This window comes from Xiphophorus hellerii, chromosome 2, assembly GCF_003331165.1.
Source record: "Xiphophorus hellerii strain 12219 chromosome 2, Xiphophorus_hellerii-4.1, whole genome shotgun sequence".
Taxonomy (NCBI): domain Eukaryota; kingdom Metazoa; phylum Chordata; class Actinopteri; order Cyprinodontiformes; family Poeciliidae; genus Xiphophorus; species Xiphophorus hellerii.
In genome coordinates, this window is record NC_045673.1 from 14,229,817 (window position 1) to 14,244,961 (window position 15,145).

The 15,145-nt window shown below is 37.8% G+C and overlaps 1 protein-coding gene across 2 annotated transcripts; it reads left to right on the forward strand.

The window, feature by feature from the left end:
* The first annotated feature begins 781 nt into the window (after nucleotides 1–781).
* On the forward strand, nucleotides 782–14,966 carry nudt4a (nudix (nucleoside diphosphate linked moiety X)-type motif 4a). 2 transcript variants are annotated; one of them, XM_032584508.1, is made up of 5 exons: nucleotides 782–1,207; nucleotides 7,269–7,379; nucleotides 10,448–10,492; nucleotides 10,689–10,776; nucleotides 12,963–14,966. In XM_032584508.1, exons 1-5 carry the CDS (start codon nucleotides 1,109–1,111, stop codon nucleotides 13,163–13,165), a joined length of 546 nt encoding a protein of 181 aa, XP_032440399.1. In that variant the 5' UTR covers nucleotides 782–1,108; the 3' UTR covers nucleotides 13,166–14,966. The 2 variants fall into 2 exon arrangements, with proteins under 2 accessions (XP_032440399.1, XP_032440393.1); XM_032584502.1 differs by having other exon boundaries at nucleotides 787–1,207; nucleotides 10,686–10,776.
* The last annotated feature ends 179 nt before the right edge of the window (nucleotides 14,967–15,145 follow it).

The window sequence follows — 15,145 nt, forward strand, 5'->3', positions numbered from 1 at the left end:
CCCAGAACACAGACTTTACTGCTGATTTCCCTGTCATCTCTGAAAAATCTGAAAAATTTAGAGGTACTTTTCCTAGGTTAAGAAAAAAGAAGTCTGAACTGTTGCTCAGTGGTCTGAAGTTCCCATTTAAGATGAAAGTCAATTTTGCAGTGCGGGGTACAGAATCCAAATTGCTTCAGGATCAGTGTAAAGTTTTCAATCTGCCTTGTGAGAGGCCAGTGACTCGGCTAAAGACAATACTGAACCAGAACTTTCAATAGGACATATAAGACCTGATCCATAAAGTTAAAAGCAGTGAAATCAATGAGTATTATGGATTTCGATTGAGACAGAAAGTATTGTAGTTGTGCAAACTAACCAATCAGAAGTTAAGGGTTTATTTTACGTGTCATGGTGACAGCTTTAATGGTGGACTGTAAATATTCAATAATTAAATACTGAACATATTGTTTAGAGTTTTACCTACCACATAATACAAATTTAAATACTGATATTTATTTTCTTTGTTTGCATGACATTTTGCGATCAAATATTTATTTATGTATAAATGAATATTTTATAAATTATTTGTTTGCTTCACTGTGACACTTAATTTGCTTCTATAGTAATCCCAAGAAGTGAACTCATAGATTAATAAATAAATACATTAGGACATGAGCCAGATTGTATTGTTATATGTTTTCGTGGGGGCAAACAGTGTCATCACCTTTAATCCTAACATAGGCTACTTGGTAAGGGTTAATCTTGTGGAAGACCAACATGGAGGTCCGGCGGTAGGAGGCAGCTTGTCGCTCTGTTGGGTCAGCTGGTACACCACCACCACCACCAGCACCAGCAGCAGCAGCAGCAGCTTCTCTCTGACAGATGTGAGCCACTTAGTTGAACCATGCGTGTTGACAGCGGCTGTAAACCCACAGAGCAGATGCAGTCTGACTTCAGCCTCAGCGCAGAAATGAATGATCCGACAGCCCTGTTCGGAACTGGGACAATTTGAAGAGGAAGAACTGTTGCACCTTCCGAGTAACAATCGAGGGTTTGTTTTTTTTTCTTCCCCCCCCTCCCACACGCTCTGTTATTGTTTTAAATATTACCTGAAGAAAGAGCATAGATGATGAAATGCAAGGCCAACCAGACCAGGACGTACGACGGAGATGGCTTCAAGCGAAGAGCGGCGTGTTTGTGTTTGAGAAACGAGAAGGAGGACGAGGTAAGCTGCGTGGGTCTTCCACGGCTGAAGTTAGTAGTTCTCAGTGTTTACAGAGGGGGAGGGCACCTTTTGCTCTAATCTGAACTCAAACCAAACACTGGCTTTCTTTATCAACGCGCAGCCCAGTCAGCTCGGTCTGCGTGCAGAGCAGAGGTGAGCTTTAATTGGTTGAGGGGTCAAATATTTGACCTATTAAACTACATGGAGTCTAAACAACCCCAGCATTGAAACATTATTGAGGAAATCAATACAGCTTGTATTTCAAAAAGACAACACGTCTTCAATCTGTTGTTGCTGTCACCCAGGCATTTATTACATGACATTTTTATTTAACTGCTGGCAGATGCATTTCACAACCAGGTTCCACCTATGTTAATACACTGCCTAACTAGTCGCTGCCAATTTAAAGACCTTGCATCTGCATTTAGTTTTAAAGGTGGTTTGTTCTGTTTTGAGTTTATCTTTATTCACAGGTGCTGGAGATAGATGTTGCTCTTACTCTGTAAACTGTAAAATTGACTTTTTCCTCACTGCCTCAAACTAAAGTTTTCCTTCTTTAGGTAGTTTAGAATTGCCAAAAATATTTCTGAATGCTAATTACTAGCTAGAATATTCAGGGGGTTATATATTTTTTTCACTTTACAAATTCAAAAGTTAAAAACTATATATATTCGGCAGAATTTGGTAGAACTGCCTTTTTATGTTTATGGTGATACATTAAGTATCCTTCCACAAGCTCTGCAATAGTTTGCTTGAATTTTCTGTTGACTCCACGAGAAAAGCAATAAATATCAATATCTTTAAAATAAAGATAATTGTTTTGTTTGATTTTTTTTTCTTATGTTTTCAACAGCAGTACTTGTGTTTATGAGGTTTTGACTGCAGTGATTTGCAGGGAAAGCCATTAATTATGTTCATCACTTTTATCGTTACCCTCAAAATGTTGTGGTCAATTATGAACATAGCCCATCTAGTGCAAGTCATTTACTTTTCTGTTCTTAAACACTTTGACTCTAAATTGGATGCATGTGTAGGTCATCTGCCATTTGGAAGATCTATTTCTGCCCAGGCTTCAACTTCCTGTCTAATATCTTAATATTTTGCTTCAATATTCACAAAATCTTCTGTCCTCGTGAGGCCATCTGTTTTGTGACGTGCACCAGTCCCTCATATCGTATGAGCAGCAATATCATATGATAGGATGCTCAGATCATCTGTGAATTCACGGATGGAATAGTGCAAATGCCCCCATCCCCCTTTCTTTCCTAGCCGTCACAAAGGTCCTTTAATGTCCAAACATTAACGTCTCAGTTTCATCAGACCACAGAAGATGTCCTCAAGAATTGAGACTTTTGTCCCCGAGTGCTTTGGCAGATTATTTGGGTTTTTGGAGTAATGGGTTGTTGTTGATACAGGACCTGTTGCAGTGTGGTTATTGACTCTCGTACAGTGAAGCCCAGTCGACGACATCATCCCCTAGGCTTCCCCAAATAAATAGAGAGAAATTATTTAAAAGATCTTGATATCTACATGTGTAAGAAATGCATTGAAACAATTTGAAGTTATCTTCCACTTGGTCAAAGTATGTATAATTATTTTAGTATTTGCTTTTTTCATATTTTCTGTGCCATAAATTATGAAAATATTTAAGTGGCTCCTGGTGTGTGTTACGTCACATAAATACTAGCATTCAGTTAGTTAACCTGCACAGCAAATCCTCTTCAGACCAGCTGTAGTGACTAGAGCAGCGGTAGACCTGTCCACTGATTCTGATGAAGAAGGCTTACTGATAAACTGAGTACACAATGTGTTAAATCACATAAATACTGAATGATTTGATTATTAGCCAAACAGTTACTCGTCCTTTTTTCTAACAGCATTTTTTGATTATTCCTTTAATATAATGTGAGTGTATTAATTATTTTATTTCTTATTCAACTGTAGTACCTTGTGACCTTCATAGTTTTAGCATCATTTGGTGCAAATAGCTTATTCCGTCACGAGCCAAAAGCCACAAACAAATACCGATGCCAAAGAAAAATGACAATACCAAATTTACTTTGTTTTATTTTATCTGAAATTGGAATTTCCAGTAAATATTCCCCTAATTGTTATCATATTGGTGTAAATATCAGCAAAGGGCTGTAAAAATCTGCATTTTAAATGCTAGGAGCAGTCTTTGTGGAGTCTAGGTTAATTTGGCAATGGTTATGTTATGTAATCCTGCAGTTCTGTTTTTTTTCTGTTTAAACTCCTAAAACCTTTCCAGTTAACACATGGAGGGTGTCAGTCAGCCTGGTGACAGCGGCAGTTTAAGGAGCACATGTGATAGGCAGAGTACGGAGCTGAGTGCCTGTTACAGTGTGCTCAACACCAAGTGACCCTTTAGGTGCAATTTATAGAAACAAGGTGCAGGCACTGACTGTACAGACAGATCTGCCAGCTCCTTGTGCTCATACCCCCTTTTCCACTGTCTGTACTGCTTTTCATCAAGGTCTCCAATTCTCTTCTTCGGGGAGTTGCTGCCATAAAGCTGTCAACGGCCTTTGGTGCTGTTCAGTGTAGTGTGTTACTATTAAAACTTGAACAGGTTGTTGGTATTAAAAACAGTACGCTGAATTGTCCATCCTGTTTGTTTTGCTTATCTGGGATTGACTTGTGGAGGAAAGTGGTCAGACATCGCTCTCCATAGAAACACTCCCTTGGCTCAGTTTAGGGAGTGTAAATCCAAAGCTTTGCATTTTGGCTCTTCTCTATTATTGACCTTATTACCGCAGGCAAGGCTCAGTCCATCTCTTCATCGCCTGCTTCATAGTACTGCCACTCTCAAATGACACTTTGAGATACTTGAATTCATCTTCTTTGCATGTAAGTCTTTGTAATCATCTTATTTAACAATAATAGGGTTTTGTTCTTTTCCTCAGGGATGTGTCTTTGGTTCTCTGCGGTTCGGTTAAAACATGCTACAATTGTGGGACATAGTAATAACTAATTATGAGTCATAAAAAATACGTTTCATAAATGGGGAAAAAAATCAATTGGAACATTGTTCTCCCTTTTATTATTCTGTTGATGCAGTGTATTACTGTGTCAATAGGAACACATTTGTTTTTATTGCTTCACAGATGACATTCAGGTCGAACTACATTTTAAATTTAGTGGCAATATTCTATCGTAACTTTTCCCACACTAATTAATAATAAAACCTGGATTAAGGTGAACTTTGTTAATGTTAAAAATAAGACATATCTCCAACCATCTCCTGTAACAATCATTCTCCTTGTCAAGATCTACTTGTAAGATGGAGTATTATCTCTCTTTAGAAGATCTAGAAAGTGATTTGTTCTTTTTCATATCACATTTAGACACTTCGCAATCACCTTTATATTGGTTTACATCTTTTTTTCTATCCCATTTTTTATTTACAAGTCCTCCACAACTCTATAGCTCTTCTGTTAACTAAAAAGCAGGAACAAATACTGTTTTACTGATTTGAACAGCAAATGTTCCTTTATATTTCCCATTTTGAGGAGTGGCCGAGGGAAACGGGCCTCTGTGTTGCTTAATGTCAATACGACACTGAAACAGGAAGTTGTGAGTTAATCATTAAATTTTTTCTTGACACTCTTATCAACTTTAAAAAGTAAATATTGTCACCTTCCTAAAATAATGGTGTATATTTTGCCTAAAACTTGTTTTGGAAAGAGGTGGTGATTTTATTTTATTTCTTTGCCAAAATCACTTTTTGCAAAACATGACTTAGGCCATTATTACAATATATTTAAAGACTGTTTACACTTTATTGAAGGGAAACTGATGAATAAATAGAATGCTCTGTATTACTGGGCCTATAATGGCATGGCTGACCTGAAATATTATCCATATCAATATTATCTGAAATTTTAAAACCTTCCCAAATTTTCCACTGGTGCTGTACTGTAGCTCTCTGAGCTCCCAGTGATGTGTGCTGTGCCTGCTGGGGTCATTAACCTCCTCTGCTAAGCTTCTTGTTGTTTTCATACCAAAAGGCAACTGCTGATCCGGTGGGTTTTTGAAAAGGCTTGTCGCCGTGTACGTGCGAGTGCCTACGTGTTCTGCATGGTGTTTCTGTGAGACTGCTTTTGAGGGTTACGTGTTTGTGTTGGAGAGCCAGCCGCTGCTGTTTCTGCTGTCCCCAGAGAAGGGCTTTAATGGACTCTGGGATTCAGAGAAGAGCCACCACCGCTCTCGTCCTCTGCACCGTTTAATTGCCTGCAACACCACATAAACGTTGCAAACAACACGATTCAGAGCTTTCAGAAAATTGGTGCAGTATTTTAATTCGTAAAGAACTGCTGTTTCACTTTGATGTCTGTTTGCCTGACTGCTTAATTTTTTAACAAGTACTACATCTGTCAGGATTTTCATAAACGCAACGAATCACGATGGAAGACATTCCTATTGATTCTTAATCACATGAGAAAGCTTGGTTCAATTAGAGGCATAATTCATCGTAAAGGAGAACGAATGAAAGAATAATCTCCTTAGGATTGTCAAACATGTTTTATACTTTGCTTGACAAAATGCGCCGTAAGTCACCTTGAAAACATCACCCCCACTGTAAAACGTGGGAAAGCTTTTTTTTCTACAGAGAGGGGAAGGGACGAGGAAGCTGATCAAAGTTGACTGGAAGAAAGTTGGAGGTAAATTCAGAGCATTGTTAAAAGAAGAGGCTGTAAAATACTGGAGAGAATGGGATGGAGGTGTGTCTGTCTGTCTTTGGGGTGTACATATTTTTCAAGCCACAGAACTTTGCATTCAGTCTGTCCTTTGTTCATTCATCATTCTGTAGTTTGGCTCACCCACAAAAGTCAAAACAGATCATCCTGTAAGAAACAATGAGGTCTGAAGAGAGGATCATCAGTTCTGACCCTTTAGTGTCAGTAAGAGAGCAGCTAACATCTCTGCAGAGCCGATACATCCTCAATACGAACTGTTTGGACTTTTTACCAGACGTTGACTCTATAAAGCGCTATTTGTAAAAACCAGCAGAGACAGTTTCTTTTCCCAGGCTGTCCTTCAGATGAACAATTAACAGTCAGGGTGACCATATAGTGCCCAGCAGGTGAATTAATGACACAGTTAGATATGAAGCACAGACTTTGTTGGAAGACTAACCTCCATCATCTGTTAAAGCTAAAGTTTTATTGAATTAAAAACTTAATTCAATGCATTAATAGAAAGCGAAAGGTTGTCATTTTGTAAGTTTTGTTAAAAGTACACTGCAAAATCAGGTCAGCAAATGATATGAAATGATACGAACCCTAAGAAAAGCAGCGCTAATAGTTAGATTAACAAAACAATTTCTAAATAAAGTTCTGCAACTTTTTTTTTCCTGGAGTTTTATTCCACAGTTATTTGCCGTAGTATCTGATCTCAGCAAAATCGCAGACATCTCTAAGTAGTTTGAAACCTCAGCTCGGACAGCTGACTTTTACTGGGTGTTAAAGGGCTACTTTTTCAGAGCTGGTGTGAAGTCAGTCCCTGCCATCAAGGGAAGCTGTGCATGTTGTATGCTGGCGGCGGATGAGTTGACTGTGTATGTTTGGTTAGCTGAAGCCGGGATCACTCTTATGTGAACATTGTGTGGGTCAGTTTGCCGTCGGGTACAGTTAAAGGTGGAGGGACTCCATCAGAAGGACTTATCTGTTTTAAATCAGCTGAAACTAGTTTATGTAGATGCTACGTTGATACTTTTGACTTAACTTTTCAGTGTCTTATTTTGCCAGTTGAATATAAGCTTGATTTACATTTTCAATCATGATGAATCTGTGAGTAACTGGACTGAAATCATGGATGCTTCAATGTAGAAATAACCAATAAACTCTGATAGGACACTACATAAAACACAATTATTGTTTTTTAAATTCAGATCCCTCTTCATGTTAATTAAAATAATCACGTAACAAGTATAAGCTGCTGGGGAAAGATACCGTTGGCTTCCATTATGTGGCAGACTCTGTACTTGGATGTGCTGTGTCCGGGTTGTTGTAGGCCTGATGGATCTGTCTCTCCTCTGCAGGTGCTGCTGGTGAGCAGCAGTCGACATCCAGACCAGTGGATTGTTCCCGGAGGAGGGATGGAGCCTGATGAGGAGCCCAGTGTTGCTGCTGTCAGGGAGGTGTACGAAGAGGTGAGTTTGCAACATAACAAACACTTCTCTCGTTTTTCTGGATCGGGTTGGTGTTACACGGTTGGCCGGCTAGGGTCCATAATGATGTCTTTCAGTGCGCTTCCATAGATTTAATGATTGGGACAATTGTTAGTTCTGATGCCTTGGGGGTTCTGGATTCGAATCCCTTCTCTTGCCCAATAACACGCGCCAGCCTTTGTGACCCCTTACAGACAAGCAGTAACAGCAAATGGATAATTGTAAGAAATGTAATTTACACTTTAAATGGGTTCTAAAAAAGACTAGGAACTTCACAGAAGTATTTAAATTTTGACAAGAGAAATGAGTGGGAACTCTGGACTTGGATATAAGTTCAAGTGGTTGATTTCTTTTTCTATATTTATTCTGAATCGGTTGCAGTATCAGTAATTTATTTGACTAATAGAAAAGTCAAATAAAGTTTGATGACATCCAGCAGGAAGCCTTTTTAAACCACAATGCAGTGAGTGACAGCAACCTTAATTAAATGTGAAAAACCACTGGTATGATGCTGTAACATTCCACAAAGCCAGTCAAATTAAGCACTTATTGTTTTAATTTCATCAATGTCATCATTTCTCATAGTTTGATATGATCATATGATGACAGGAAACCCAGATGAGGGGAAGAAATATTTGGCAGTGCTGTGTAAATATCCCATTAATGAGGTCTGTGGTTCACTACATTGGAGTGCTGGTCGTTTTCCAACATGTTTCACAGCAGAGCGAGCTGTGAACTTCTGCTGTGGCTCAGATGGTGCGCTGACAGCCTTGAAAGATGGCTGTGACATTTGGGTAGAGTTTCCAGTTACCCCAGTTACCCAGACGTTACAGACATGACGTGCACATGGATATAGATGGCTTGCACGCTCACTGCAATCATATAAGGGGAGATTTTCTTTAAAAATATTTTCTCAAGCTTGTATTTAATGGTAAACTAACATTACAAACATACTTAAGAGACTCTTTGAGCATAGTGGAGTTACAGTAGAGCTCTGTGGAGCTACTCAATAATGACGAAAATGATAATCGCAAGTATGTTGGTAAAAACACATTTATTGAACTTGAGGAACAGTAAATGTATCGTCGTATTGCTGTTCTCAGGGTGAACCGTTTTACACAGACTGACCTGCATATGTTTGCACCTGTTTTAATGTCCTCCATTTCTATTGTGTTTTAGTTCTCCTGTTTTCTCACAGAGGAAATAAGTGCTGTCAAGACACATATCAACCACCATCAACATCACAGTGGAAGTTGATCTGGTTATTCTACGTTATAATTTGGTGTATGTTACAGGCAGCGAGTGCCACAAAGTGTTTTTGAATGCTGCACTATAAAGGTAGTGCAGCATTTATATGTATAATCTACTGTGTTGGGAAAAAATATATACAGGAAATCTATTCCCTGTTTATTTGAGGGAAACTGTTCTCAATCATTTCTAATCACTGATTCTGAATCCTAACAGGATTACATTCACCACTTTATATCAACAATGAAAAAAAGAAGGTGGGTAAAGGAGAGTTGATCTCCTTTACCCACCTTATATCTTTCCGGTTCTAGCATACATTTAATTATTCAAAATATAAAATGGCTTTCATTCAGTGTTTCCTTTTAAAACAATACAAGACAGATTTCTTTAGATAGCAATTGAGTTGTTGTATAAAGATCTGCTTATTCAAAGCCGTTCTTCCGGTGAGAAACGTAGACAAAATTATCAGTTTTTGCAATAGTAATGTCCTGACTTATGCCAGCTGTTCTAAAAACGACAGAACGGATCTGTGCTGCTATAAGCAAACAAAATACTGGCCAGGAACTCCTGGAGAGCATTTTTATTCTTATTTACAAAAAGACAAATGTGTACAGTTTATACAGTGTTTCTAGCAGCTGTTCATAATCTTGTTACTTTTGAGAACATAAAAAGGTTGAGATGAAGCAGGTGAATTTGTGACTCTTCTTCTGTGGTTGTGCTGTTCTCACTTCAGTTTCTTTGTTTCTCAGATTATGGGGATGTAAATATGATTTTTACTACTGTATTTGCTGGAAAGCATGGGTAATATTAAAACTACATCACCATGGATCCCAAAACTTTACGCACCCCTGTTAAAAGGCAAGATTTTTGTAAAAAGAATACATAATAAAATGTTTTGAAACTTTGTCAACATTTAATGTGACATATATTCTGTACAAGTCAACTAAATAATTAATTAGTTACAAAAAGAATACAAAAAGGGACGAGAGCAAACATCCTTAAATAAAGCCTATGAATGAATGAAATCCCTCTTTAGCTTTGTAGCAGAAAGCTGAAGGTTTTAAGTCAAAGCTGACTTATATGTGGTAAAGTTCATAATTATATTTATCTTGACAAAACCCCAGTTCTGTCTGAAGAAAGTCTGTCTTTGGGAATTAAGGCCAAGCCTGCAGGGTATACATTATCAATTGGTTTTACTATTGATTTCTTCTCTGATATGCACCATCAACTGTTTGAGCTGTATGAAAGTGTATCCTTTTTCAAATCATGTCCATTCAACTAAAATACCCATAGACTGTCGGGCAGGTTGCAGATGTCTGTGTTCCAATAATGTTTAGATTTTTGTCTATAACCGCTTGTAGGGTCATGGTAGAGTTGGTGCTACATTTTGTATAGACTTCTCCAAAGAAAGCAACCACAGCTTTAGAGAAGAGGAGATATGAAGACTTCTTGGTGACACTGTAAGTTGCCAATCTGCAGAGAAAATTAATCAATCATAATGGCGGCAGACCAAAGTTAACTGCTGGCATACTATTCAGAAAATTTTGCAAGTTTAAATAGAAATGCACCTGTTTTCATGTCTACTCCATTAAGCTGTCTCAACGACGTGTGGCTCTTTCTAAAACTAAAACAAGCTATTCTTTCCCGGCCGCACATTTTTTTTTGTCTTGCTCAATCTATAAAGTAGCAGCCATGTTACATACAGTTGTTGAATAAAATGCATCCACAGTAAACCAAATATAATTGTCAACGATATTGAAAAATATTCCCAACCTTTAATGCACTTTTTTTTTTCATTTCAGGCTGGTGTGAAGGGAAAACTTGGCAGACTTCTTGGGATATTTGAGGTAAGGCTATCAACTGCCTTGCATTGTTACTATAACTTTAGATTCCAACAAATCATGCTGCAGGAAATCCTGCAAAATGCCCTGTCATGTCTAGAACAGTTCACATGGTAAACTGTTTTAAATAAAATCATTCACAGATTGTGTTCACAGAGTTTATATAAAAGCTGATAATTTATTTTCTCTTCCTATTCAGCAGCACAATCAAGACAGAAAGCACAGGACTTATGTCTACACTCTTATTGTGACAGAAACACTGGAGGACTGGGAGGACTCTGTTAACATTGGTATACTTCAATTTTAATTCCCTGTTTGTCACATCATAGAATACATTATAATAAAAAAAATTATTGACTGAACTTCTTTTTTGTATAACATTTTATAAAGTCAGGTTTTCCGTGCATAAAAAACTCAGTGTAAGTTCAATTTGCTCCAGAATTACTTGCAGATTTTGTGCCATTTTGCAGAGTAGCAGCCAAAGACTTATTTTGAAGCTAATATTTGGAAATTATGCAGCTGCATTTTGGTTGGGTAGGCTTTGCCAAAGAAAACATCCTGACACTTGCAAAAGGGATATGTAAACACTCTGATGTTGCAACAATTAGGATTGAGATTGTTTTGGGGAGTCCTGCAGGGTTTCTTGTGGCTTTTGCATAAAAGTAGAGACAGAGAAGCATGTATGCAGATTTCTTGCTGTGGTTGATCTTTATATCTCATGCCAAATTTATTTTATATCCGCTCTAAGAAAAAGAAGCATGTGTTGTACATATCTCATTTACAGCAGATTGTTGCTGTTGAAATTGTGATAAATGTTTATTGCAAAACCTTCATCAGACCAAGAACTTTTAATAATGTTTTCATTGTCAATAGAAAAAGGCTGCAAGTGTGAAAAATATTCCGATGCAAATATTGGAAATATGTTTAACGTAAGCACTAGTTTAATTTTTAATCACGTACGTTTGGTGACAACCTGTAAAATGTGATAAATGATTTGGACAAAGACTCTGCATTATGAATATTTTTCTTTTACTTTAGATAAAGCAAATCTGACCACAAGAGACGTGGATATCAACTGGTTTTGTTTTATACCCCATCACATTATTGCATATCTGTCACAAAAGATGACGTTCGCTGGTACAGAAACTGTACCTTAGTGCTCCCTTGGACCAACTTCATGTTTTTACCTTCACAGTTTTCACTTAAAATTAAGGTATTGTGTTTTTAGCTTCAGCCATTTTAAGATAGGATCACAGTTTTTAATCAGCTTGATCATTTGGTCTTGATACCTGCAGCTCTAGAGCAACAAGTGTCTCTGTGGCTCTGATAATGTTTTAACTATGAGATATTTAACTCTAATACATAACTGTTTTCCTTTTTCTGTTTTTGATTTTATTCTTTTGTTCTGTGTCCCCATGAAAAAACTCTGGACCAACCCCAGCCCCTCTGGTAAAGTTGGTCTAGACCCGCCACTGACTCAGCTTATAATTATGTAACCTTTTGGTTGCATAAACTGTGTATAGATCAGCAAATGTTTAGTCCAGGATGGTTAGGAGATTATAAAGTTTGGAAAAAGGGGAAAAAATAAGGTGATACACTCACTAGAAAAAGTAGTCAATTTTACAACATTTATCCCAGTTCACACAATATATCGCAGTAGATAGAAACGCTAAAAGTTGCAAACATTTTTGGGTTGAGACTCATTTTATTCGGTTTATGCCAAATTGCTTTGGAAACTTTCTCTTTTGTTTGGTTTTGATGAACTTTTGCTCTCTTTGGCCAACCAAAAGTGAGCAATTTTCTCCTCTCACCACACTGTATAATTAAGGTCTCTCCGCCTTCTGCGTCAAATAAAATGAAAGGACCTTTTGTGTTTATTTTCTCCCACGCAATGTTTTCTGTTTACATCCACTGTGTTTTATACTCACCGAGCTCTAAAAGCTGTAGTTGAAATATACTTTAGTCATTTTTAAAAAACAAAATCAGGAGTTGTAGAACTTCTGGAGCATTCACGCACTCAGCAGAACCTGTTACAATTAGAGAACGGTGTAGAAAGGCCGGACTTACAATGCTTCACATACGTTGAAGTTCAGCAGCTGCAGGAAGGAAAAGTTAGAGCAGCTAAACTCCGTCTGCTTTGGTTACAGTTCTCATGCAGGAGAATAGAGCTGGCTGCGGTGAGTGATAACTGGAAAACAACTGGGCACCCCAAACATTCCTGCCCTCCCACCACTCCCCGTTAACAGGCTGAATCTATTTCTGTGGATGAATGGAGTAAACAATCACAGGCACCTTTAACAGGAGCAGTTATAAATTATTGTTATGACGAGCTGTTCTATAGTCGAGAGACGGGATACATTTCAAATATTGAACACCTTTAAAATAGCTGGGGGCACGATTTTTATGTAATTCACATTACATAGTCACACTCAAACTTTTTACTCTGCTTGTTTCTCCTTCCTCTTCCTTCCCACAGGTAGGAAGAGGAAGTGGTTCAAGGTGGAGGATGCCATCAGGGTGCTGCAGAGCCACAAACCTGTCCACGCAGAGTACCTCTGCAGACTCGCGGACACCTGCAGCCCCCCGTACGGGCCTGTGTGTTGCCCCCGAGCGATGGACAGCAAGGCCCCTCACTATGTTGTTTGCTCAACGCAGGACTCAGAGCTCTTCAACAGATAGGCCTTACAGCTGAGAGTTCCTCTAGAGGACACCGGTGGACTATACTGGAGCATTGGTTGCTTTATGAACACAGGTTTTTCACTTGAACAATATTAATTTTGCAGGAAGTTAATAAAAAAAAAACGTAGTAGCCCTTAAAAAGTGCTGTGATGCTATGTGTATTTTTGGATCATTAAAGTAACAGTTAGCAGCTGACAGATCAAATGCATCCCCCTTTAGGGGTTCAGTTACTGTGAAGTAAAGTTCTTGCCAGGGTCTTACATGTTTGACCTCAGTGTGTTCCCAGTGTGTTGGTGGTTTCCAGAAGACTGAAACTGGGAAATGTTGGCCTTAAGAGGAAGCTCTGTTCCCACTCTGACTGACTGCCAAATAATTTCCTGTTGCAAGAGAAGGTAGCAGCCACAAGTGTGTGAAGGTTTTAGAACAATTTTATGCATTTTTTTTTCTCATGACACTCTAGATTGAGTTTTCTTCTCATATGAGTTGGTTTAAAGTTAGCTTTGTTGCAATAAATGAGTCAATTGTTACAACAAGCAGCGTTGTTAGTACTCTGTTTAAAACCTGAGAGGTTGCCTTAAATAGCATTGAGATATTATTTATATATATGCACATATATAATGTTAAAATGAGCAACAATGAGGTAAAGATGAATAAAGTTTACTCACTGGATAAAATAATGATAAGTATCAGGATGCCTTAGCAAGGATCCCCAGAAGGAAAACAGGCCCAGGACATCTCAGATCACCCAATATATGGAACAGTGGCCTTAAGATGTTTTTCCACACATTCAACCTTTGTTTTACATCATTAACTTTAATTGTGGCCAAAAAGATCAATCTTACGCTAATCTGACCAAAGCACACAGTTCAGGTTAAAGTTCTTGTAGCACATGGCAACCTCTGCATGTGTGATGGTAAGACGGAAAAGGTTTTTTATGGCACGCTTCCCAAACACTCGGTTGCCATGTCTAAAGCGTCTAATTGTTGTTATGAAGGCTTTGGTGACACCAAGATGCCATTGTTTTCTGCAGGTCTCTAATATTGAGCCTCAAATTTTTGTTTTTCCCTTACTGTCCTGCTTACTGTTCATTATGTCAAAATAAATTACTATCCTTTTCCAGTCCTTGTTTGTTACAGTTTTAGTTGTTTAAAGCATTTTAATCATAACTCTTAACTTTGCATACTATAGTCAAATATTTTCTTGTGTCTATAACATGACTTAGTAAGATCAACACATATCTGACCGGGCATGATGGCATTGTTTGTTTTCCCTATTTTGTAGGGTGGGTTAGAGAAACTAGCAACTGTGCTCTAGGGGAATAGATAGTTTTGGATTAAAATCCTAGAAAATCTGATCAACGTAAAAAAAAATTTAAAAAAGTAAAGCATAGGTTTGAGAAAACCTTCTGGTGACATTAATTTTATAGTGTATCACTGGCAGTTTTGTTAAAAACAACACTTGCTTAATATAATGTTTTAATCTAAGCGCTCCTGATCAGCAGTGGTTTACATTAGGCCAACTCCAAGCTACAATACAACTATTACAATAACAGTATTTTCACTTTTAGCACAAATAATGAATGCCAGGACAAATTGGAAAAGAAATATATGAGACTTTATTACATATATTCTTGTAGCTCAAGAGTATCAAAAATAAAACTGTTGTGCAGCTCGTTTTTCAAATGTTAATAGAGCCTTCTTTTAAAAAAAGTGTATTGTAGTTGCATAATTTCCTCAAAATGGGTGGTGGGTGTAATGATATTAACAGAACCATATTTTAATTAAAATGATCTGTTTCTTGATCTGTATGTGTCTGAGCTCATATTTCATAATTATGATGACGGGTTTAGCTGGTAGTGGGTCTACCACATGGAATAAATGGATTAAACATTTCTGCTTAGGACCCCATAAAACCTTGAGTTGCCTGTTGTTACTATTAGCTGTATCAGTAATGAGAAGGAAACTAACTAGTACACAAATT